The sequence below is a fragment of the Micromys minutus genome, assembly GCF_963924665.1.
Source record: "Micromys minutus genome assembly, chromosome: 22".
Classification (NCBI taxonomy): Eukaryota; Metazoa; Chordata; class Mammalia; order Rodentia; family Muridae; genus Micromys; species Micromys minutus.
In genome coordinates this window covers 942,235-967,504 of record NC_137957.1, presented here as the reverse complement: position 1 = coordinate 967,504, position 25,270 = coordinate 942,235, and the positions used below count along the sequence as shown (strand labels likewise).

At 54.4% G+C, this 25,270-nt stretch overlaps 2 protein-coding genes across 2 annotated transcripts; one reads left to right on the top strand and one right to left on the bottom strand.

Annotated features, from left to right (window-relative positions):
- Positions 1 to 549: 549 nt before the first annotated feature.
- On the bottom strand, positions 550 to 13,433 carry PIAS4 (protein inhibitor of activated STAT 4). Its single transcript, XM_080934994.1, has 11 exons — positions 13,390 to 13,433; positions 9,849 to 10,254; positions 5,109 to 5,193; positions 4,848 to 4,889; positions 4,599 to 4,689; positions 4,384 to 4,512; positions 4,178 to 4,283; positions 3,029 to 3,102; positions 2,786 to 2,946; positions 1,633 to 1,763; positions 550 to 1,556 (listed from the first exon to the last, which is right to left on the bottom strand). Exons 1-11 carry the CDS (start codon positions 13,414 to 13,416, stop codon positions 1,285 to 1,287), a joined length of 1,524 nt encoding a protein of 507 aa, XP_080791120.1. The 5' UTR covers positions 13,417 to 13,433; the 3' UTR covers positions 550 to 1,284.
- A 6,416-nt stretch (positions 13,434 to 19,849) lies between these two features.
- On the top strand, positions 19,850 to 25,270 carry EEF2 (eukaryotic translation elongation factor 2). Its single transcript, XM_080935032.1, has 13 exons — positions 19,850 to 19,929; positions 20,789 to 21,003; positions 21,206 to 21,387; positions 21,708 to 21,919; positions 22,106 to 22,390; positions 22,484 to 22,736; positions 22,824 to 23,019; positions 23,096 to 23,354; positions 23,449 to 23,556; positions 23,652 to 24,005; positions 24,081 to 24,263; positions 24,335 to 24,467; positions 24,673 to 25,270. Exons 1-13 carry the CDS (start codon positions 19,927 to 19,929, stop codon positions 24,864 to 24,866), a joined length of 2,577 nt encoding a protein of 858 aa, XP_080791158.1. The 5' UTR covers positions 19,850 to 19,926; the 3' UTR covers positions 24,867 to 25,270.

Sequence of the window (25,270 nt, the reverse complement as noted above, 5' to 3'; positions counted from 1 at the left end):
GCTGTAGCCTGAAATGCCTTTCACAGGTGATGAAATGCATCCCTGCTCCCATTCTGAGGTTTCCAGTGTCAAGTGTGGTGCAGGCCTCTCGCCTTATACTGAGCAGCCACTGCACCAGCGCATGGATTTCTTACTGAGCAGAGTCCTCCAGGACTGTCCACTCTGTGTTCGAGCCTTGATCCAGATCAGTATATTTTCTACACAAATTTTTGTCAGTCTGAGTTCAAATTTCTGTGTGGGAGGGTACTTACACCGGGCCCACCCAAGTTGCTGGTGGGTAGGGACTCAGATCCTTGTTTGGCCTTCCCTGACCCTAGTGTCCTGGTAATAATGAGGCTCATCAGTGCCCAACAAGCAGTCCCCTGGGCTAACTCATACCCCCCCATGCACATCTCCTAGGGAGGACAGTCAGGCTAGCCTAGGCTACAGAGAAACCACAGATGGTCAGAAGCCGGACCGGCTACTCTTCGTTCTTTTTTTTTTTTTTTATTTGCATTTTTAAAAAACAATTAAATTAGAATACAAATATTAGAAAAAGAGTGCCGTGTGGCTGGCCAGGCCCCCCCACCCCCCGGCCTCCCGGCTAGTTCATGCGGTGACACCACCAGGCCGCCCAGCTCCAGACCGGACCCGGTATTGCTTCCTGACAAAGTCGGGTGGGGAGGGCGGCAGGATGCCCCGGGGTCTGCCTGGCAGCGGGGCGTTGGAAGAGCGAGGCTCCCGAGAATAAGGAGGCAGCCGGGGAGCCCCACACCGCGGGCCACACAAGAGCAGGGCGACAGCGCCCAAGCCCGCGGCCGGCTGCCCCATGGGGAAGTTAACCTGAATGAATTGGAGTTACCGAGGTAGCTGGCTAGAAAACGACACCCCCCCACGCCACCCGGGTCCGCGGCCGGCCCCGCGACACCACGTTATTGCACATTGTGGCCGCCGTCCCCGGCCCGCCGCCCCACCATGGCTTCTCAACTAAACTGCTCGCGACCGGGCCGGCGCTCCGGGGTCAGGGCTCGGCCTCAACACAGGGGAGCGGTGACAGCCGGCTGCTGTCCAGTGTCCAAGGTCCCCGCGCCCTGTGGGCTGCTCCGGGAGGTGGCGTGCAGGCTGCCGGCCTGTGTAAGTGTTTATTTTCTCTTGTTTTTGTACTTTTTTTTTTTTGTCATTTTACTTTTTTTTTAATCCCCCAAAGAGGAGAGTCCAGAGGTACAGGAGCCGGGAGCCGGGGAGGGGTGGGCCAGGGAATGATGGACGGGAGCGGCTCCCGCCCTCCAGCGCCCCGCAGCGGCGTCAGCAGGCGGGCACCAGGCCCTTCTGGAACGGGCAGCGGCGCTTTGGCCGGGGGCCCTCGTCATCGTCCTCATCGTCGTCCTCGTCTTCATCCTCGTCTTCCGAGGACGATGAGCTGTCCAGTGTGAGGTCCACCACGTCGGCGCCCGTCTTGCAGTTCTCCAGGCCGCCCGCCGTCCCCGCCCCGCTACCGGCGCCGCCTGGACCACCCAGGCCACTGCCCATGCCGGGGGCGCTGGAGGCTGGTGCAAGCCCGTTAGCATCCGAGGTGCCTGTGGGGACAGGGCAACAGTGCTCAGCCGCCCGCCCTGGCTGGCGCGGCTGGGGGATGCTGGATGCAGGACTCACCTAGCACCAGGATGGGGCCCTGTGGGCTGCAGCTTGGCTCCTTCTCTGCACGTATTGGGCGCCATGAACCTTCTGCCAGGAACTCAATCTCATCCGCATCCTCACACTCACTCAGGATCTTCGACAGCAGCCTGTGGGCACCAGAGTGGACAGGTCTGGGCCCAGGCACAAAGTGCACACACTGCCTGGCACCCCTATGTACCTGGAGAATTCACACCTATACGATCTCTGAGGCCCCGCGGGCTGAACATAGCTCTTACTGCCTTCCCACAGCCCAGGGATCATGTCGGTGATTTACAGACAGGTGCCTTCTTCCAGAAGGCTCCTGGCTACACTGGGGTGGCACAGGGCTCCACCAAGGGCAAAGACACCTGTTGAGCCTGCTAGCCCTGGCTACTGACACTGCTGGGAGCTTAGGAGGAGGGAGGGCTTGCAGCCGGGCTGAGAACAGAGCACAATTGAGTCCAGCCCACATACCCAGTCCCAGGGGCGTCCTCACTCCACCCAAGGCTAGAGCTGGCCAGGGAAGTGGCCATCTGCAGGCTGGGGGAGCTTAAAGGGCCTCCATTTCCTCACCAGGAGTATGGCAGATCAAAAGCTGGGACCTTCTGGGAGTGGGTTAGGCTTGAATGGCAGGTTCTGGGGGATGGGGGGTACCCTCAAGTTACTCCTCCCAACCCAAGGACAGACAAGGTGCCTGAGGCCCAGGACAGGTAGTTCTGAGGGTCTCAGCTCCTTGTGCTGGCTCTAGGGCCACAGAACCGTGGCTGGCATCTGGCAGGAGACTCAGTGTTTGGAGTGGAGAGCCAACACATCCCAAGAGAAAGTGCAACACCCTCTCTGTGCTATGGGACAGGATCCTGCCCGGTTCTCTCCCTCCCCACACAGAAGTCACAACTGCAGGGGGCCACTTGCAAAGACTGAGAGCTCAAGGTCACATGCACAGGGGACAGCAAGCAGCCGGAAGCTAAGGTATATGGCCCTTCCCATTGCCAAGGCCCCAATCATCTCACAACAGAGGCCACAGGCTACGCACTCAGAGCAGGGGGGTCAGGCAACTGGTGTGTCCAGTGCAGAGCTCGGCTCTGTTCTCAGAGACACCCCAAACACAGTAGTGTCTAGACTGGTGTGGCCCAGACCAGGTCAGACTCACCCATCTATGATAAGCTGATCATAGGCTGCAGGCTTGTCACACACAGGGCACATCCACGTGGGCTTCTTCTCATTCATCTGCAGGTAGAACACGGCGTCGAAGCACTGCAGGTGTGCGCAGGTCTCCGCACGGCAGGGCACCGAGAGTCGCATCTTCACCAGCTTCGAGAGCAGACAGAGGGGATGTGAGGACACTGCTGTCCCACAATGACCACCCATGGGGCTGGGGACAGATGGGACTCACTGGGCAGATGAGGGACACTCGCACTCCTGTAGTGGCGATCTCACTGTCCGGGTCTAGGCGAAGCTTCTCCTTGACTGTATGAGGTGACAGAGGGGATGAGGACTGTCAGGCTCTCTCCACAACTAAAGGAAACTGCAGGTCTCAGGCAGGCCAAGCTGGCCTCTAGCTCCTGACTGCCTGCTTGGAAAGTCACTTCCAACCAGCCTGAGCCCCACAAATCCTGATGCACTCCACAGAGGGGCCTTTGGGGGCTCCCACACCTGCTGAGGTTTTACTAGGTTGCATGGCATTTCTGTAAAGATCCAGGAGGCACTGCTTCCCAGAGGCCATATGTTATGGCATTGTCACAGCCTTGAGGGGTCAGCTGAGAACACCGTGGAGAAGCCACAGAATCTGTAACTTCAGGCCAGCAAAAGCTTTCTCCCAAGCCACTTGACTGGTGGGACACTGACCAATCGCATACAAGGTGCACCTGTGCATCAAACCCTGGTTAACAAACAATAAAGTTGGTGGCCTGGGCCACCTCCACCCAGCTAGAGGATCATGACAGCACCCTCCTCCTCAGAACAGACTAGAACCTGGCCAGGCCAACCCCAGCTGGGAGGGGCAAAACAGGCCTGAATGCCTCCAAGGTGGCTGAGGCCTGTCCTGCAAAGAAACAGGACCATTGAGGAGGTCCAGAGCCAGTGAGAGCACCCATCAGCAAAGGGTGGGTGGGTGGGCACTGTGGGCTCTTAGGCCTGCTGGAGGGGCCATGTCTTTCAGAACTACACTGTCTCCATTTAAAAACACCCATCACAAGCACACCTTTCACTCCAGCACTTGGGGGTGGGGGGGCAAAGGCAGGCAGATCTCCAACTTTAAAGCTAGCCTGGTCTATATACAGTGAGCTTCAGGATAGCCAGAGCTACAAAGAGAAACACTCTTAAAAGAACAATTCCCTGTCATAGTAACGGGACCCCTGGCACCTCACATCCTCTCGATCCCCCATGTCCTACCGCCCTCAGGCCCTGCCTGTTGCTCATCATGCTCCGTGCCCACAGACCACAGACCAGGACCCTAAAATCCCACATTGAGGGCCAGGAACTTGACCCCAGGCTGGCCTTGCACCTGTGCCCCACATCTGACACTGCATGCCCTACCACTCACCCAGAGCCTTGCAGAGCTCGGGATGCTTCACCCCGATGGTCTTCAGCCTCTGCAGCAGGTCTGAGGAGGTCAACTGTCGCACCAGGTACAAAGCCACAGAGTAGCTCTGTGGACAGAGAGGCTGTGTCAGGGCATCAATGTGGGATGATGGGGTGTTGGGCACAGGGTGGACAGGAAGCAGATGGGTGCTGGGCACAGGTGCTCACCTTGCCATAGTTGCCCCAGGTGACAGTAATGCGGTTGGTGGCCGAGGACAGATACATAAGGTGGGTAAGGTTGATGGGGCGGCAGGGCCTCTTGGGTTCCACACCAGGCTTGTTGGAGGGATAGTAGCCCTGTGGACAGAGCTTTGCTCAGCCCCACCAAGTCCCCATTCCTACCTTGTTTCTATGTCACCCCACTCCCCAGGTGCCTTGCTTACCGGCACTGAACAGTAACTGTGGTTGACCTTCACAGCGATGTTGGGTGGGTACTGGTCCTCCTGTGGACAGCTGCTATCAGAGTAACAGATCCTGGGGAGACAGCACATGGGGCTGTGGGGACACACAGCCAAAGAAAAAGAACTGGGAAAGCCTGGGCAGTGACAGCAGTCATGGCAATACAACACAGACAGCATGCTGGGGCTGCGGAGGAGGCAGGGGGGGGGTCAGGGGCAGGGTGTGGCTCATACCTCAGCACCACCTGCACTGCTTTCACTCCAGGCTGCAGCTCCCTGTGGGCAGGGCAGGGCAGGGGTCAGTGGCAGCGTAGACCACCCAGGGCCACCACAGCCTGACCTCTGCCTGACACACGGGGCAGGGGCAGCCCAGACTCACAGAAGGCTCACCCACACCCACAGCACCCAAGGGACCCTGGGTTCCATCTGATGACATGTGTGCCTGGGGAGCTCCTGGCATCAAGTGGGTGGGTGTGGGAGCCTGCTGGGCCCCACCTGGAGTTTCGGATCATCTCCACCTGCCGGGGCGTCAACGCGAAGATGCACGGGCTCTCTTGCAGCTTCTCTGCGCTCTGTGGGACTGAACACATGTAGGTCAGGCAGCCTGGCTGAACAGAGGCCACCCCTCTTTGCCTGAAATTTCAGTGACATGTACTGGCCTCCCCCATTCTGGGTCCCCCTGGAGCCAGGTATCCCAAAGGCAGAGGGCTCTAACTTCGTGTGGACGTGTCAGAGCAGGGCCATGCAGTGTGGCCACAGTAGGCCTCTGAGGGAAAGCAGGAGTGTGCAGGAAGCTGAAGCATCTTGGATTCAAAAACCAGCCTGGACTCAGGGTGAGCCTGAGGCCGTAGGGACAGCAGTGGGGACAGGCCCACAGTTCTACCATCCCTGCCAGGCAGCACCCCAGATACGAGAACAGCTGACGCTGGTGCCCTTGGCCTGGAACCTTCTGACCCGAAGCTATGGTGCCTGTACCACACAATGAGTACAGGCAGATTCTGAACCTGGGGGTGGAGTGGGTGGGGCGAGGGGATTGTCACACTATGCAGCCAGCCCAGCATAATATACAGTAGAGCCCATGTGTCCCTGGGTGATAGAAGGCTGCATGCTTCGATGCTGCAGGGCCTGAGGCAAAGAGCTGGAGCCCAGGGCCACATGGGCTCACTCAGATCGGCCTACCTGGAGTCATCACCCCGAGGAAGGTGGGACTATCCCAGTAGCCATGGCAGACACCTGAGCTCACAATGGCTGGGTAGGAGGTAGAGACCATCCATCCTCCCTGGGGTGAGGAGGGGTAGGAGAGGTCTCTGTTGTGTGAGGGGTGGGCATCAGGCAAGACGCAGGCTGCCTGGTGAGCACACTGCTGTCTAGGGTCCCACATGTTGGAGGGGACCACAGGGTGTTCCCCAAGCCAGGGCCTTTGCACCCAGTGTGGCTCTCACTTTATAACCCACGCTGGCCCTGAACCTGCAACCTTTCTCCTGGATGTAGGAGGACGGCTCTGTAGCTCGTCACCACTCCCTACTCCAGTATGTCGTTGATTCTCATGTCTGTCCTGTGCAACAGTGTCAGAGTACCTGACCAAAACCTCACGGCTGACCGGGTGTGGTGGCCCACGCTTTAATCCCATCATAGGGGAGGAAAAGGCAGGAAGTGAGTCTACAGAGCCAGTCCAGGACAGCCAGAGCTCCACAGAGAAGCCTTGTCTCAAAAGAAAACCAAAACCAACCCCCACACTATGGGCACTGCACATGGACAGGGCGACCACCAAGGCCCAATGGGGCAGACAGGAAACTGGATAGGACACTCGGGGCCTCAGAAGATAATGCCCAGGATCGTCATCGTCATGTGGTCTCTCTTAGTCTTGTGCACTCCAGGGTGGAGGTGGGCAGTGGGGACCTAACAGAGATGTAGGACTATCCAGGACCAGCCCTGGGCATCCCTGCGTCCCACGAGACAACACTACTGCCCCTCAGCCTGGGCTAAGGGATAAGTGCCCTCCTCACAAGAAGTCTATGTGGCCCCGGCTGTCCTGAAACTTGCTCTGTAGACCAGACTGGCCTCCAGTCCAGAGATGTGCCTGCCTCTGGCTCCCGAGTGCTGGACTAAAAGCAAACCCCACCACCGCCTCCCTAAGGTGATGGGTATTTAATGCAAGCTTAGCTGTTGTTCTAGGGGTGTCAAGGCAAACAGTGTGGTCCAACCTGCTCCAGGCCAGCCATCGCAGAGATGTGATGGGCTTGTGTCACCCAGCCACCATTAGGTCCAGTTCCACACAGCCATCCTAGCCCACCACAAACGTGCTGAGTTAGGGGTCAGCAGAGAGTGGACTGACAGAAAGAGCAGCACTCAGTGACACTGGGATTCGTGGTTAGGTGGGGGTGTGACTGGGCACAGAGGACTACAGCCTGTGCCCTTGGGATGGGCAAGAGCTGCTGGCTCACCTGTGCTACTGTCCTGCCCCAAATCTGTGACCTAAATCAACCAGGCCCACCTGGGTATCAGACAGCAAGGGTGACTGCAGATACAGGGGTGCCTGCCTTAGCAGCTCAGTAGGAACAAACAGGATCAGAGGGTCATGATCATTTTTGGCTATATAACAAGTTGGGCCAGCCTGGGCTACCTGCGACCCTGCCTCAAAATACCACAAAAAAACAAAACAAAACAAAACCCAAAAGGTAAAGAACAACAGACAAAGGTAGTATTGAAAGCCAGCTATGGCTGAGGAGATATCATATGGGCAGGGAATTGGGGAGGACCCTTAAAGACAGACAGGGCCCAAAGGCTTGGAGCAGGTAATAAGGCACAGTGCGGGTGGCTGAGGTGCAGCCTATGCAAAGGCCCTGCAGACAGAACCGGGAAGACTTTCCCAGTGTCCTCTGAGAATGCCAGGAGGTGGACCTCTATTCTTAGCTATTTTTAGCACTGTAGGGACTGAAGCTAGAAGATCACAACTTCGGGCCACCCTGTGCTTACAATGTGAGCCCTACCTCAAAAACTGCATCAATAAAACAAGTGACATAGCATGCTTCCCCCACAGCCAGAGGACGGACCCACATGGACTCGGGATACAGCAAGGGCTACAGTGGTCGCTGTCCCATGGCCCCAGCCCTGGCCATGCCCTCAGGTCCGGGCCCCATTACTTCTTACTACAATGACTTCACTCCATCTAGATGACCCCAGGAGTTCCAATGAAACCTCCAACTGCTCAAGGGACACAGAGCTCCGTGCCAGCAGATACCTCTTCCTCTACCCAGTCCCACACCATCCTCACTTCTGCCTGAGCCCCCAGGTCTCTCATCCTAAGTGAGTTCTGCTGTGGTCAGCAACTGTTACCTACTTGGGCCTGCCTTGCCTGGAAGTGGGGGAGAAACCAACATACACCCCCCAGACAAACAGGGCTACAGGGTACAGCCTGGTGGGAAAGGGGGTCAGTCTGGAGGGCTAGCTCAGGCTGTTGTGTTCTTGAGTAAGTCCCTTGCTCTCTCTGGTTAGAGGGGTCAGTATGCTCTGGTCTGCAGCCACTGTCTCCCTCCCTTTTCCCCTCCCCGCTCTGGGTGCTCAGGTGATTTATAGCTTCAGTCTGCCTGGTGCAGACTAAGCAGTATGCTCTTCCAGGGAATCCTACAGTATCATGGGACTCATTTCACCCCCTGGGAAAGGGGCTGGCCACTGTGAACTGGCATCACAGGACTCATACTGGGAAGGGTCTAGGCCAGGGTTGAGCAAGCATGTGAAATCTTGCATTTTGGAACTTAAGAGATCATGGCCTTACATACTGGCTCAGCACTCTTATCCAGCAGCCCCTCGAGATGTGGGAGACCCAGAGAGGGGGTGCCCTGATGAGGAGGCAGACAGGCAGGCTAGACTTCTTTGTTCAAGCCGCTGGTATACAGGGGAGCATGCTCTCCCGGAGATCAGGTGACCGAGGTCCCTGGGGGGTAAGGGCACAGTGATGCATTGTGGGGAGGAGTGACGGCTGGCTTGCTCTGCAGGAAGGAAGCCTGTCATGCAGGCTGGGAGGCCAGGGGCCAACCTCCTGGCACTAAGGTCTTCCTCAAGATGACACCCAGTCAGCTTGGCCCCAAGGCTCCCAAGAGCTGTGGAAACCTTGGAGCACCTGGATCATGACAGGAAGAGCAGGGTGGGGTACCAGGGATTCTGCCTAGAAGCCCCCATCAGCACTATGGGTTTCAGAAGAAGGGCAGAGCCTCAATGAGGGGGTGGGGCCTCTGATCACAGGAAAGTCCTGGACTACGCCATAGGGCATCACCACTGCTCTTCCTCAGGCACCTCCAGCAGCTCCAATTTAAACACAGCGCCCCCCCCCCCCCCCAGGATAAAGGGGACATGGCCTTGCTACAGTAGAGGAAGTGCCACCCAGGGAAGATTGTCAAATAGGATGGAAGTGGGGAGGCCCCTGAGCACCATGTGGGGTCAACAGAAGGAACTGCCCATCTAGGAGCCTGCCCCAACCTCTGGGCTTTATGCAGAGGCAGGCAGGAGGGAGAAGGAGGGACTTGGGTGTCTGGAGAATCTGAGAAAGCCTCAGGTCCTGTAGAGGCTTTGAGGCTATCCATGGCTCAACAGAGAGGGTGGACATCTGACCAGTCTATGGATCCTGATACCCTAAAATTGGGACTTACATCTATCTTTTTTTTCTTCTGAGATAGGGTTTCATCTAGCCCAGGTGGGCCTCAAACTTGAACCCCTTCCAAATAACTGGATAACCGAAATGAACCACTATACCTAGATTTTTTTTTTTTTTTCTTTTAAAAATCAGAGTCTGGTAGCTGAGGAGATGGCTCAGCAGTTATGAGCACTGGCTGCTCTTCCTGAGGTTTTGAGTTCAATTCCCAGCAACCACATGATGGCTCACAACCATCTGTAATGGATCCAATGCCCTTTTCTGGCGTGTCTGAAGACTACAGTGTACTCATATACATAACATATGTAATTCTTTTAGTCTTTTTGCCCAGACTAGCCTCAAGACCATGGCAATCCTCTTGCCTCAGCTGACTAAGTAGGGTGCGAAAAATTATGAAAGGTCATGCACCTTAGTGAATGCTTAGCTCACAGTTCAACCTACACCCTTAGCCACACCCTCAACAGTCTCAGTCTGTAGCCAGTCTAGCCCCTAAGTGATGAGAAGGCCAGGGCTTCCCTGCCTCCCAGGCCATAGGGCACAGTGCTGGGCCTGCTTTGGGGGTCTCCTGGACGACGCCCACCACTCACCCAGCTCCGTGGGCTTCAGCAGCTCGTCCAGCATGTTGAAGAAGGGCAGCTTTACCAGGCGCACCTCCGGCTTGAGGGTCTTGGTGGGCAGGCGCCCAAGTCCGTTCAAGTACTTCCCGTACAGCACGGGGTAGTCCACGGTGGGCCCTGACAGGGCAGTCCTGGGCATGGAGTGTAGCGCCAGGGGATCCAGGGGCCGTGGTGCCTGTGGGCCGGGCTCTGCACTCTTCTTGGCATAGCGAGTCTCATACAGCTCTTTGATCTTCTTGAAAAGCTCTGGGCTACAGTCAAACTGCACCAGCTGCAAGGCCCTGGTCACCAGCTCGTGCTTCAGCCCGCTCTTGCTACGGCCTACAAAGCCCAGCAGCATCTGCAGGTCTGACACTCGAAAGCTCATCACCATGTTCTACAAAGGGGAACCACAGCAGCCCTCAGGAGTGTGATCCTCTAACTTGCATCTTTCCCCAACCACCCAGTTCCCTGGGGAAGCCACCAAATTCCTGCTACCTATGAGTGCTGTTCCAGAGTAGGTATGACCTGCTGGTTTCAGGCAATGGCACCATGAACTGAGACAGGTCTTCCAATAAGGCACCCTGGACCCTGCCCTTGGTTTTCAGTCAACTATGCCAGAAGTACCCCCAAGGCACCACCAGGGTACCCAGGAACAAAATGGGCCCACACGAAAAAAGCCGGTTTCCAAAACCGAACAGAGCAGTAAACTAGCTAATGACACAGATGGGCAGGCCTAGGAATACACCTATGGGGTGCTTCATGCAAAGAGAAACCAACCAGAGCACAAGGGGATTCCAGAACATGACCTGGGTCCTCGGGTGAGCCGTTTGCACTCTTGACGGCTGACACCTGGCCATGGCAGGTCCTCACAGATGGAAGGACCAAGAGAGAGGCCAGCTGGGCCTCTTGTGTTAAGTCCTGATGCTGGCCTTCACTGAATAAAGTGTGGAGGTAAAAAGGGACTTCAACAGGGCTGGGACATGTACCTCAAGTGGCACAAGGAGACACAGAAGATCATACACAAAGGCTCCATCCCATTGGATGTCTGGTCACTTGGGGTGCTGAACCCTATGTAACTAACATGGTCCTTGGCACCAAAAGCAGTGTCCCAGGGAACTCCAAAAAACACCTGAGACTTGGGGTGCCAGCTACTACAGTATGACTTAAGTACTCCTGATGTGACAGGGTGGGCTGGAGTTTGGCCTATGGCTACCAGGCTTCCCAGACCTCTAGAGGATGACAGGGAAGCCCCGACTCTCCAGGGACTCTAGAGTATGTGGCCTCCACATGCAAGGACAAGCAGCACAGTTAGCACATTTGTACCCAAACCCTCACAACTTAGAAGCAGTGCAGTGAGGTAGGAGCCCCCGGTTATCTGGCCAGAGCTGGGCTGTGCAGTCCCAGTGGATACCAAGGACTGATGGCAAGCATCCGAGCAGCAGGTCGCTGCCATATGGTCTGGGTCAGGTTTCTCAGCAGCTGCGATGGCCCAAGCAGCCTGCTAGGGAGCAGCAGGGCATCGGGACTGGCGCACAGGAAGAAGCCTTCATCCATCACCCGGAGAGCATTTCCCGCCCTGGCACTGACTACCAGGGCTCAGTTTATAAACAGCATCAGCGCCATGCCTTCTGGAGCCTTCAGCTTGGGGCATGATGTGGAGCGACAGCTCAGACACAGACAGAAGTGGCTGTACTCAGCTATGTCACTAGCCCAGGCTCTTCAGAAAGCTGAGATTCCCAACACAGGGATAAAGGACGAAAGTTTTGCTCCAGGCCTACAGTAGGGACCATTTACCCACAGGATGATGGAGCATGGTCCGTTCATCCACAAACACAATTGCCTCCTGGAAGCCCCAGAGGACCTCGAAAGACACAATCTCTGACCTATTGTGACAGACTGGAGGAAAGCTACCGGAGAAATGGAAGTGTTGCCATCATACTTAACGTGACGTGAGGGGCCAGAGCGGGAGCCCCTCTGGGCCACTGCAGGGAAGGTCGAGTCCACCTAACTAAGGGGGAGGAGGGGTCTAGCTGGCAGAGGGTCAAGCAGAGGTCATCAGCTTTTATTTCAAGGATCTAGACAGCAACAAAGCAATTACAGTCCTTATTGCTGAGGGGAGAGGCGGGTACAGAGGCTTTGGCCTCCCCCAATGTTCTAGGATGCTACAACAGGGGCTTCAAGCAGTAAAACTGGGTCCCAAACCTGCACAGTTCACATGTACCCATCTCAAAGTCCTGTTTCCCAAGAATCTATATAAATGGTGTAGATTTGGGATGAGTGAATGGGGAGAAAGATGGGTACACTTTTGAGGCAGGATTTCTCTGTGGAGCCCTGGCTGTCCAGGAACTCACTTTGTAGACCAGACTGGCTTTGAACTCATAGATCTCCCTGCCTCCACCTCCTGAATCCTGGGATTAAATGTGTGTGCCACCACACCTGGTGAGGAGTACACTTTTTAATCAGAGCCTCTAGAATAATCCTAAAGGTCGGAATGGGGAATGAAGGACCATGGAACAAGGGAACCAGGGAAGTGGGGAGGGGCAAGTCAGGTGGGAAGATGCTTGAGGACCCAGGGCCTTCAGTAACTGAGGAGGGACAAGTGAGCAAGAGCCTTCGCAGGGAGACAGAGAACTGGATGGAACTTAAGCCAAGCTGCACTTAAGGAAGGCTTAATGGGGACTCAAGTTGGGTGAAAGGTCAAGAGACCTGGTACCTTAATGCAGAAATGGAGGGGAAAAAGCCTAAACGGTGCGCCCCTGGACTCAGTTACGGTGTCCTATGAGGATCAATCTGGGGAACACACAAAAAGAATGGGGTGGTGGGTCCAGTGGGCTTCACCACGCAGCAGTGAAACCCTACAAGATGATTCACCAGGATGTAGAGGTTAGAGATGGGTTACAGTCAGGATCACTGGAGGCTGAAGAGTTACCCCATAGCGGACAAGTGTGGAGCGGGACTCGAGGGATGAGTCTCTAAAATGAACTTGAGCACTCATAGTTGGGCTGAGTCTGGAGTCTGACTTATTCAGTAGTGGGAGGTGTCAGTCTGGGCCCCGAGAATCAGAGGATTTGTGGCAATCCCTGCAAACCTTCCCCATGCTGGCCTATAGGGCTGGGAAGGGGGGCACCGGGACCCGAGTCCTACTCGTTGCCTTGGAAACCCGATGGAGAAGTCACTCTGCATTCCTCCGGCTTCCGAGACCACAGAAGAACCCCCAGTTCTGTCCCAATGGAGCTAAACCACAGGAGAGGACAGTGCCTGCACTAGGGAAGCTGTGTACCCCACAGTATGAACCCCAGATCGGGTCGGTAAAGAAGTGACAGTACGCGGCAGGGACACCTCAGGAGGGTGCTGACGACCCCGCCCCCGGTCTCCCCGCCCCCCGCCCGCAGGCTCAGCCTGCGTCCTGGTCGCACCCTCACCAGCCCGCGGCGCCACACCCCGCCCCCCGTCCTCCCAGCTTCCTGCAAGGAGCGGTCCGTACTCTGCCACCCGCCTGTCCCGGCCGGAGCCACTCTAGCTCACTCACTTTGGCCTCCACCAGCTCTGCCGCCATCTTGGCCACTAGCGTCCCCCGCGCCGGGAGGCCCCAGCCGTCGCGTCACGTGAGGGCCCTCGACTAGAGGGCGGGACCAGCGCGAGAGCCAATAAGAGCGAGTGCTAGCTCTTTCCTCCACGCCCCCGCGTCTGAGAGGCGGGAGGAAGCATCGTGCGCACGCGCCCCTAGGAACCACCGCCCGAGGATCTGACCAATCACAACGAACAATTGCCAAGCTCCGCCCCCACGGTTATTTTTCAAGGCGCTGTCCACGACCACGCCCACTCGCGGGAGGAGTCTAATTGCTTAAAGACATAGCAGCACTTCCCGCCGCCTCATTTCTCTTGCTTAAAAAAAAAAAAAAAAAACGCTAAATTTTTGTATTTATTTAGTATGTACATGTATGAAAGTAAGAAAAGTAGGTGGAACTACTACTTAGTAGTAGTCTAGAAAAGTAGGTTCTCTTTTTCCACTATGTACATTCCCGGTATGAACCGAGAATGAGGCCTGAGCCATGTGCCCTTTGCCATGCTCCCTCGCGCTTACTGGCCCTACCTTTTCTAGAGAGTACAGGCCAGACCTCCGGTTTTCAAATTGGCTTTCGGTGGGTTTTTTTAAATTGTTTTTTGAGACAGGGTCACCATGTCGCCCTGGCTCTGTGGAACTCGCTCTATAGACCAGGCTGGCCTCAAACTCAATGAAAATCCGCTTGCCTCTGCTTCCGCAGAACAGGGATCAAAACCCTTCCTGATCTTGCTTAGGGACATAGAAGCCACTTTTTTTTTCTTTTTTTTTTTTTTTTTTTTTTGGTGGTTCAAGGCCACGCCCACTCTTCTGTGATCTGTTTTATTTATATATTGGGGGAAACTTACTCAATGTTTGGTCGTCCAAAGACAACTTAAGGAGTTTATATTTCCACAATATGGGTTTAGGTATTCGAACTCAGGTCATCAAGTTTGGAGACTAATGCGAATGGGTGTGAGTGCGCGCGTTGCGAGCCTCTTACGTGGACTTCAGAGGACAATTTGCTGGGATTGTTTTCTCCTTTAACCAGGTGTCACAAAACGACTCTAGGATCGGACTCCTAATAGGCTTGTGGGCAATCACCATTTCAGGGGCCCTCCCGGGCCTCCTAACTACCCACAAGCCCCACCCAACTCCCCGGTCTTCAAAGCTGGCGCCGAGGCCACGCCCACTGCCAGCCCCGCTCTGCGCTTTCAAGCGCGGCCGGCCCCGCCCCTTGCTTCCGTTTCATTGGGGGGACTGGGCCGCGCCCACGTCCCGCGCGGGGAGGGAGGTCTTAAAGGTGTACTTCCCGCTCTGGTGCGCTCTACGGCTCTTGTTTACGCTTGCATTTTGGTGAAGAGAAGGGTTGGGGATGAACAGATTGCGGTCGGGCAAGTGTTCCCGTTCCCTTCGAGCGGCAGCTGGCAGGTGCAGGGATCTCATGGCGGTGTAGCGGTGGGGTGCGAGCCTTATCGGGCCTGTGCCGAGCACATCCGGGTTCCACTCTCACATTTTCTCCTGTCGTGCGCGCGCGTGCGTGCGTGCGTGCGTGCGTGCGTGCGTGTGTGTGTGTGTGTGTCTTAGCATTCAGGTCGATTCTCTGCAAGTCATTAAATTCTTGTTCTAACTAAATGAAAACGAAAGCGCTCTAATAAGCCTGAAGTCTCACTATCAAAAGCCCCCTGTCCCTACAAGATACAGAGTAAAAACTTTTCTTTTGAGAACCGGTCTCATGGATCAGGTAATCCCCTGTAAGCCCCAGTGTAGCTTCTGGCACCGAGGAGCTGGCTTGACAGGCACGGCTCACCACACCTTATTCTGTGATGCTGAGGATTAAACAAGGGTTCTCTGTATGCCTGGCAACTACACCACCAACAGCCCCTTTTGTACTCTTGTTCGATTAAAAAAAAGTTTTATTTATTTTGTGTATATGTCCTTTTACTCTGTTTGTCTGTGTACATGTGTGTATGGTGCCTACAGAGGTCAGACCTCTCTGGAACTGGCTACAGACAGTTGTTAACCACCATGTGGGTGTTGGAAACTGATCCTGAATCTTGTGCAAGAGTGCTCTAACCATTGAGCAGTCTCATCTAACTGCCGTACATACTCCATCTCCTCTGAGCTGTACTTACTTTTTGTTGTTTTGGTTTTCGTTCTTTTTGGGGACAGTTTCTTTGCCCTGAACTCACTCTATGGACCAGGCTGGCCTCGAACTGAGATAATCCTGCTTCTGCTTCTGTGACACATGGCGTTAGCTCTGTGGCCACCATTCTGGCTTCCACTGTGTTTTTTGGACACATTCCCCCCACCCCCGCAGAACCTCTTGTTCACTGGATGTGCTAAATTGGTGGCCACTGAGCTTCAGGGATCCTCCTGTCCCAATCTCTCCTTTGCTACAGTGAGTTCCTTTTCATGTCACCTAGTCTTATTACTCTCTGGCTTTTCTCCTTTGTCAGATGCACGACTCTCTGGCTCACCAACATCATTACAGTTTGTCAACACTTCCCTCAAGGCGGCTGTCTTCCAATTTCCGTTTTAAGTGGCCTTTCAGAATGGACTACATTTCCCAGAATTCTGCAGGCACCTAATTCACATGATCAGAATACATCCAATGAGGGGAGTGATACCTTTTTCTTGTTTTCCTCTTTGCTAGTTGGCCTAGGCTGGGATAATGCACCAAATACTGGATCTTGAGGAGGAAGATCGTCTTCTAGAGATTTAAAAAAAAAAAAAAAAAAACTCTGGAGAGATTTATTTTTAAATATTTTTATTTTATTGTCTTTTATTTTTCTTCTTTTCGAGATAATGTTTGCCTCAGAAGCCCTGAAATTTGCTCTATAAACCAGGCTGTCCTCAAATTCAGATACCCCGCCTTTGCCTCTTTAGTGAGGAGATTAAAGGAATGGTCCGCCACTGCAAGTTTACTTTTATTCTTTCTTTCTTTCTTTTTTTTAAAGACTTATTTATTTCATGTATGTGAGTACACTGTCGCTGTCTTCAGACACACCAGAAGAGGGCATCAGATCCCATTACAGATGGTTGTGAGGCACCATATCGTTGCTGGGAATTGAACTTAGGACCTCTGGAAGAACAGTCAGTGCTCTCAACCGCTGAGCCATCTCTCCAGCCCTGCTACTTTATTCTTACAAGTACCCGGTAAATAGTTTATTATTCTCTACAATGCCCGGAGGCATCCAGTAACTTATCCAAGGCCACACAGCACATTTAAGCAGGACCAGAATTTAAATGTACATTTGGTCTAACCAAATCTTTAGTGATTTATCTCTATGTATGCATTTCTCCCTTCACAGAGGAAAGGCCGACCTGAGCACCATGTAATTGGGTCGCCCTGCCAGCAGGGGCCGCTGTATCTCACGCAGTGCCCTCCGCGCAAGCGCAGTGACATTTTCCTGCGTCTTCGGAGTCACTTCCCCGCGCCCTGCCGGGTCTTTACCTCGCTCCCGCCTAAACTGATTACTGCAGATCCGGAAAGGCTGTCTAGCAGCAAGCTCTGCAGATCTTAGATGCTGTGCTTCTGGCCCCATTCCCACAGTCGCCTGTCCATCCCTTTTCCCAGTCTCAGCCCTGCTGTTGTCTCCTCGTTAGTTAGCGTCTTGGATTTACCAAGAAGGCCCATCACTGAGAGCAATCTTAACTGCTTCTCTCCAAGATGAAATTTAATTACTTAGTCCAGATAGTGGCACACTCCTTTAGCTCTAACACTAAGGACCCAGAACCAGGGAGAATGTCTGAGGTTCCAAGCCAGACTACAAAGGTGCCCAGTAAGGCCTTGTCTCAGAGTTTTGTTTTCAAATACATTCTATTTTAATTGGGGATAGTAACCCACACCTTTGATTCCAGAAGTTTCGAGTCAGAGGCAGGCAGAATCTCTATGAGTTTGAGGTTTCAGGCCAACCAGAACTATGTAGAGAAACCATGTCTGAAAAACCAAACAGAAATGAAATGGCTCTTTCTGAGCGAGGGTCTCCTGTGCCCAGGCTGACTTGATCTTTGGCCCTGCTTCTGCCTATACTCAGTCTGGTTCCTGAAGTGTTTGAGATGGAAATCAGGCCTGGCCTCTATCTGCTTGGTCAGCACTGTACTTGCTAAGCTCAGCCCAGCTTGATTAACATATATGTGGCTCAGAGAAGTTCCCAGAGAGGCTTTGAGCGAGTCAGGCTTGTGTTCTCAGTCTTGACTTAGTTTGAGAGAGTATTGCTGAGAAGCCAGGGTTGACTAAGAATTTCCCACAATCGTTCATCTCTAAACACTTTGGAATAGCAGCATAGTTCAGCCTTCTCTACCCTCAACCCCTTTGTGTACTTATCCATTTATTTTTCTGAGATTCAAAGCATGTGCCTGACACTGCCTGGCTTTTCGACCTCCCCTTTAGTTTTTGAAACAGTTTCTCTGTGTAGCCTAGGCTGGCCTTGAACTCATGTAGCTGAGGATAATCTTGTGCTCCTGTGCCTCCAGTTTTTAGCTGGTGGGATGAGAGGCATGCACTGCCAACACCCGTGTATTTGGCTGTGGGGTGGAACACAGTTTTCCTGCCTGGGAGGGAAGTGCTCTATACCTTGGGTCCAGCTGCCACCAGCTCAGTCTCTGAGAATATTTGCCCTGTCTTATTGCAAAGACCCCACGCTCCCTAAAACGTGCTGTCAAGAGTCTCTGACACTCACTTTAGGGACCTCAAGTACTTCAAGAAAATAGATAAATCTATCGATTGATCAGGATGCAAACTTCTTGACCACAGGGCACATACACCGGGTAACATTTGACTGGAATGCAGTCAGGTACCCAGGTGTAGGTGACCCTTTGTTCTCCAGCCTGCCACTCCTTGGGTGGCTCTGCGCCTGCCACTCAATATAGATATGATTCTTGTCACCGGCCTCAGCATCCGCCTTGTTTAAGTAGAGATCTGGTTTTAATAAAGCAAACAGCATGAGACCGCAGTGGTGGAGGTGGGTGCGGGTTAATTTTAGAGCCAAGATTCACAAACGTCATTGCTTTACTTACTTACTTTAGGCTGGGACACTTCCCCTCCTCTCCCTCCCAGCCTGGAAGGATAAGATGTGTCCCCTCACTTTAACTGAGGGAGCTTGGAATAAGTTTTTCCCAGGGGAGGTCGTCTGCAAGGGTCAACCATTGGAACAATGAGCATCTATTGTGTGCAGAAGGCTGCGCGCCCAGGGTCAGACGGGGACAGCCACGCTCGCGGTCCTGCGGCGCCTCCTGCTGGACGCATGCGGCACAGCCAGCATCGAGGGCTCCCTTTAAAACACTTTGTCCTTTAGGTGGGGCAGGAGCCGAGGCAGAAGGATTGCTGTGAGTTATGGGCTGCAGAATGAAACCTTGTCTTGTCTAATGGTGCAAAAAATTAGGAGACAAGTGACAAAAACATCCAAGAAACGACAGGTTTTATTTCGTTTTGTTTTTGAAACAAGGTCTCCTGTAGCCCAGGATGGCATTAGAATTCACTATGTAAGGAAGGACGGCCTTGACTACCCTTCCTCAATCAGCCCCTTGAGGGAATGACAGTTGGGTTTCGCCCAGCCGAGCCCCACCTGCTGTTTGTTTGTTTGTTTTTAAGACCGGGTTTCTCAGTTTAGCCCTGTCTGTCCTGGAAGTCACTACTTAGAACAGGTTAGCCTTGAACAAAGATCTCCTGTTTTTATCTTCTAAATGCTGGGATTAAAGGCGTGCAGCATTTCTCTCAACCCTCGGTTTTATTTTTATCAGTATTGTTGCGTTCTAGCCTGCAGGATCAGGAATTCAAGGACAACCTCTGCAGCTAACCCAGTTGAGAACCAGCCAGTTCTACCAGAGATCCTGTCTCTGCAAAAAAAAAGTTTCTTGAGAGCTAGGTGTGCTGGTGCACGCTTTAATCCCAGCACTGGCGCAGTAGAGGCAGGTAGATATTCGGGATTTGGGGCAACCTGGGCTGCATCAAAAGGCCTTGTTTCCAAAACAAGCAAAGGAAAAGGTGTAATAAAAATACAGGCGAGGTTTTGTAAAAATAAATCTGTGGCCTCAAGGGTCGCTTTCTCCAGCTTTTCCCAGAGGTGTCAAATTACATAACAGTCTCAAACCCAGGAAATTGGACTCTTGCCCAACCCACTGGCCGGTCCGAATATCAATGTCTTTTTTTATTGACCTACAAAGTTTTCAAGGAACATCTTGGAAGCAAATGAAGAATCAACGTTTAAAACCCCCTGGATCTTTGCCTGGGGTCCAAGGACGGAGCTGGCCACGCCCCGGCCGCGCCGCAGCCCCGCCCACGGCAGTTCAAGTGTTAAGTCTCAGAAGTAGCTCTCTGCGCATGCGCAGGCCGGTCCGCAGCTGGGTCCCAGCCAACCAGGCCTGACGAACACCCGCGCCGTCACGTGACGCGCCCAACCGGCGTCGACCTATAAAAGGTCGGGCGTTGACGTCAGCGGTCTCTTCCGCCGCAGCCGCCGCCATCGTCGGCGCGCCTCCCCGTTCACCTCTGTCTCTGAGAATCCGACGCCATCCGCCACCATGGTGAGTGTCCGGTTCGCGGCAAGACACGGGGGCCGAGACGAATCTTCCGGGCAGCGCGTAGTGGCCGGACCGGGACCAGGGAGGGAAAGCAGACATGGCTGCCACGGCCTGCGCGGCGGGACTTGGTCGGGTCCCGGCGCCATGTCTGCACCTCCCCTGCGGCCTTTGGGAGTGTCAGGCTCTCGATGTTGGAGTGTTTTCTCTAATTCCGTCATCTAACTCTCCTTTCCGTGGCAGCCGGGGTGGCCGTGGGAGGGGTGGCAGTTGCTGATGTGGCATGTGTGCTATCTCCGTGAAGTGACAGCCTGCAGTAGTGCCTTCTGTGGACAGACACCTAGTGGGCTGACGCTTTCCGGCCGGGCCCTTTCTGGGAGTCCTCCCCTCTTAGCATGCTCCACAGTTCTAAACCGCAACCCTCCAAACTGAGAAAATGCCTCATTGGGCCTACTGTGGCCTTTGATCCCGGCAGTTGACCTTGGAGCACAACGCTAGTTGGTTTGGGGGACAGTGGTGTGTAGCTGGGGAGGTTTTCTCGTTTCCTGTATGGTCCCCGAAAGTCCAGCCTAACTGGATGCTGGGGTGGCAGTCACACTGGGCTTAGAACTGTTGTGCTGAGGCTGCATGGCTTTGAGCCTGAGGTGTGGGGTCTCGTAGCCCAGGCCTGCTCATACTCTAGCTGGGTTTCCATACTTCCAACAACTCTTGGTGCTCCTGAGGTGCTAGGCTTGTGGGCATGAGTCACTGAACATCAGTCTTGGGGGGAGGTAGCTTACTCCAGCCCCTCATGGGTGCTATTGACCTGCTGGTGCCTGCCAAGCTGAGTTCCCAGAATCAGCCTGACGCCCTTCCCCTACCACAGGTGAACTTCACAGTAGACCAGATCCGTGCCATCATGGACAAGAAAGCCAACATCCGGAACATGTCGGTCATCGCTCACGTAGACCATGGCAAGTCCACACTGACCGACTCCCTTGTGTGCAAGGCGGGTATCATCGCCTCTGCCCGAGCCGGTGAGACACGCTTCACTGACACTCGCAAGGACGAGCAGGAGCGCTGCATCACAATCAAGTCCACGTAAGTGTGAGGGGGAGGTCCCTGAGGGGCTGAGCTCATATTTGTGGCCAAGGAGAAACTGGAGTGTGTCTCTGCCGAGCTGAGATATGTTGACCAGGCTGAAATCTGCTGGTGATGCTGTGGGTTCTATTTAGCATTTGGGAACAGGAGTGGCTTCATCTTGTGGCCATGTCTGGGCTGATGTCCACCCTTTCCCCTCTAGCGCCATCTCCCTCTTCTATGAGCTGTCTGAGAATGACCTGAACTTCATCAAGCAGAGCAAGGATGGCTCCGGCTTCCTCATCAACCTTATCGACTCTCCAGGCCACGTGGACTTCTCCTCAGAGGTCACTGCTGCCCTGCGTGTCACCGATGGAGCTCTGGTGGTGGTGGACTGTGTGTCTGGTAAGCCTCATTGGGTGGAAGCTGTAACGGACAGTGGGTGACGTTTTCATGACTCAGTGGTGGCAACTTTTGAAGGATAATTTATCCTAATGTGAGAATGAATTGACCTTTAATTTGGAACTGGGCGTGGTGGTGCCAGTACCCCTTAAATCCAGCACTCAGCTAGTGAGATGCTGTGGGCAGGGAGGAGCAGAGTGGCCTGTGCCGCCCTCCATAGGAGAGGCTCACCACAGCTCCTGGGGGCTTGGAGAGCAGTGTTGAAGGGTGCATATGCTTCTCTGCGGTTTGGGAGTCGAGGCATGTCATAATCCCTTCCTCAGGCGTGTGTGTACAGACAGAAACAGTGCTGCGACAGGCCATCGCCGAGCGTATCAAGCCTGTGCTGATGATGAATAAGATGGACCGGGCCCTGCTTGAGCTGCAGCTGGAGCCCGAGGAGCTCTACCAGACCTTCCAGCGCATCGTGGAGAATGTCAATGTCATCATCTCTACCTATGGAGAGGGCGAGAGTGGGCCCATGGGCAACATCATGGTGCGAAGCCCCTCTTGTGGGGGGAGGGCCATTCTCCCTGGGAATCCCTGTGCCTTCATATGATGACGGAAATTCTTCACTTTGACCTGATGTCTGTTGAAGAAACTCAGTGTCTGAGGCTTTGGGCTTGTAACTGGGCTGGCTGCTAACAAACTTTTCCGGCTAACTGCTGCTCTCTCCCCTCAGATTGATCCTGTCCTGGGCACTGTAGGCTTTGGCTCTGGCCTGCATGGCTGGGCCTTCACTCTGAAGCAGTTTGCAGAGATGTATGTGGCCAAGTTTGCGGCCAAGGGTGAGGGCCAGCTGAGCGCAGCTGAGCGGGCCAAGAAAGTAGAAGACATGATGAAGAAGCTGTGGGGAGACCGGTACTTCGACCCGGCCAATGGCAAGTTCAGCAAGTCAGCCAATAGCCCAGATGGGAAGAAACTTCCCCGCACCTTCTGCCAGCTCATCCTGGACCCCATCTTCAAGGTGGGTAAGCTGTGGGCCTGGCCTGTGGGTCTCCAGCCTTGGGACGCTGTGCCTAAGTGCTGCCTGTGCTCACCGCTTCCCTCATGTCTGCAGGTGTTCGACGCCATCATGAACTTCAGGAAGGAGGAGACAGCCAAGCTGATCGAGAAGCTGGACATCAAACTGGACAGTGAGGACAAGGACAAGGAGGGCAAACCACTGCTCAAGGCGGTGATGCGCCGCTGGCTGCCCGCAGGGGACGCCCTGCTGCAGATGATCACCATCCACTTGCCGTCCCCTGTCACTGCACAGAAGTACCGGTGTGAGCTGCTGTACGAGGGGCCACCTGATGATGAGGCCGCCATAGGTATGAACTGTCGGTCCAGGCCATCTGCTCGGCTCCTGGGTCTTCCGGCCTCGGCTGTCTGTTTACATGGATCCCACCTTTCCATAGGTATTAAGAGCTGCGATCCGAAAGGACCCCTTATGATGTACATTTCCAAGATGGTGCCAACCTCTGACAAAGGCCGCTTCTATGCCTTTGGTAGAGTGTTCTCTGGGGTGGTGTCTACGGGCCTGAAGGTTCGGATCATGGGTCCCAACTACACACCTGGGAAGAAGGAGGACCTGTACCTGAAGCCTATCCAGAGGTGGGCACAGGCATTATTTTCCTGATCCCTGACTGCTTTCCCAGGAGAATCCTGTTGACGTTTATCCTCCCTCTAGGACCATTCTGATGATGGGCCGCTATGTGGAGCCGATTGAAGATGTCCCCTGTGGAAACATTGTAGGGCTGGTCGGAGTGGACCAGTTCCTAGTGAAGACTGGGACCATCACCACCTTTGAGCATGCTCACAATATGCGCGTGATGAAATTCAGCGTCAGCCCTGTTGTCAGGGTGGCAGTGGAGGCTAAGAACCCAGCTGACCTGCCTAAGCTGGTGGAGGGGCTGAAGCGGCTAGCTAAGTCTGACCCTATGGTGCAGGTGTGCCACTAGTTCATGGGCTCTCAGGGGTTAGGGCTGGAAGCCTGGGAAGGGTGTGCTGAGGCTGGGAGGATGCTGACAGCTGTTCCCATAGTGTATCATTGAGGAGTCTGGAGAGCACATCATTGCCGGTGCCGGTGAGCTGCACCTGGAGATCTGCCTAAAGGACCTGGAGGAGGACCATGCCTGCATCCCCATCAAGGTGGGTACCAGCATGGGTGCTGCACTGGGACCTTCTGCCGTTTCATTCCTCCTGGAAGCTCAAGTGTTGACAGTTGTAGTGTGTCTCTTATGCAGAAATCTGACCCTGTCGTGTCATACCGGGAGACAGTCAGTGAGGAGTCCAATGTGCTGTGTCTGTCCAAGTCCCCCAACAAGCACAACCGGCTGTACATGAAGGCCAGGCCCTTCCCTGACGGCCTGGCAGAGGACATCGATAAGGGTGAGGTGTCAGCCCGCCAGGAGCTCAAGGCGCGTGCCCGCTATCTAGCGGAAAAGTATGAGTGGGATGTTGCGGAAGCCCGCAAGATCTGGTGCTTCGGCCCTGATGGCACTGGCCCCAACATTCTCACCGACATCACCAAGGGTGTGCAGTACCTGAATGAGATCAAGGACAGTGTGGTGGCTGGCTTCCAGTGGGCCACTAAGGAGGTGAGTGACGGGTGGGGCCTGTGTGTTTTCTACTTTCTGAGGGCCTGCTGGGGTGTGACTTCCTGCTCTTTTCAGGGTGCTCTTTGTGAGGAGAACATGCGTGGTGTGCGATTTGATGTCCATGATGTGACCCTGCATGCTGATGCCATCCACCGGGGAGGTGGCCAGATCATCCCCACAGCACGCCGCTGCCTCTATGCTAGTGTGCTGACAGCACAACCCCGCCTCATGGAGCCAATCTATCTTGTGGAGATCCAGGTAAGTTGTGTGTCTTTTGTGGTGCCTATCCACACTCCTGTCCACTACTCACCACTGCTCTCTCTTCTCAGTGTCCTGAGCAAGTTGTAGGTGGAATCTATGGTGTCCTGAACAGGAAGCGTGGCCATGTATTTGAGGAGTCCCAGGTGGCTGGTACCCCCATGTTTGTGGTCAAGGCCTACCTGCCTGTCAATGAGTCCTTCGGTGAGTTTCTGGTCCCTGGAAGCCTGTGTAGGGTGGGGATGGGCAGATAGTCAAGGCTAGCCCTGGTTAAGGGTGCCAGGAAAGCCAGAGCTACACACAACTCAAAACCAACCTGGAGAGCCTCCCTGGGAGGAATGGGGCAGCTGTGCATGTCCCCAGGGAAGACACCTAGATAACTTTATAAGCCTCCTGTGTTCTTGTGTAGGTTTTACTGCCGACCTTCGATCCAACACTGGTGGCCAGGCCTTCCCCCAGTGTGTGTTTGACCACTGGCAGATCTTGCCTGGGGACCCCTTTGACAACAGCAGCCGTCCCAGCCAAGTGGTAGCCGAGACCCGCAAGCGCAAAGGTCTGAAGGAGGGCATCCCAGCGCTGGACAACTTCCTGGACAAACTGTAGGCAGCTTAATACTGCCACACGCTGCACAGTGCCCGCCCATCAGAAGACACCTAGAGACTGTCCCCAGTGTCCCCCTGGAGGCTGCTGGGACCACCCTGACATCACTCAGCACTCACACTTGCTACCAATTCTATTTATTTCGGAATTATGGGGCAGCAGGAATCGCCCTCTGCAGGCTGGACTGGCAGGCCGTGGGGTGGGCAGGACACGGCTGTTAACATTTTCAGAGGGAAACACAAATTGTCCAAAAGTCTAAATAAATGCATTCAGAGGTTTATGGGGTCCATGTGGAGTTCCCCCAGAGGGGGAGGTGGGGTGAGTGCCTCCAGGAAGGCAGGCAGCCTGCCTTAGACTTGCAACCCAGCTGTGCGAATCATTGGAGTAAAACTCTACTGTGGTTGATA

Coding starts and splice junctions, on each gene's coding strand:
- PIAS4 (XM_080934994.1), bottom strand. CDS start 13,416: ATGGCGGCAGAGCTGGTGGAGGCCAAA. Junction 4,284..4,383: donor CCTGGGGCAACTATGGCAAG/GTGAGCACCTGT, acceptor CTCTGTCCACAG/AGCTACTCTGTGGCTTTGTA. Junction 1,764..2,785: donor GATCAGCTTATCATAGATGG/GTGAGTCTGACC, acceptor TGGTGCCCACAG/GCTGCTGTCGAAGATCCTGA.
- EEF2 (XM_080935032.1), top strand. Junction 21,004..21,205: donor TGCATCACAATCAAGTCCAC/GTAAGTGTGAGG, acceptor TTTCCCCTCTAG/CGCCATCTCCCTCTTCTATG. Junction 22,737..22,823: donor TGATGATGAGGCCGCCATAG/GTATGAACTGTC, acceptor ACCTTTCCATAG/GTATTAAGAGCTGCGATCCG.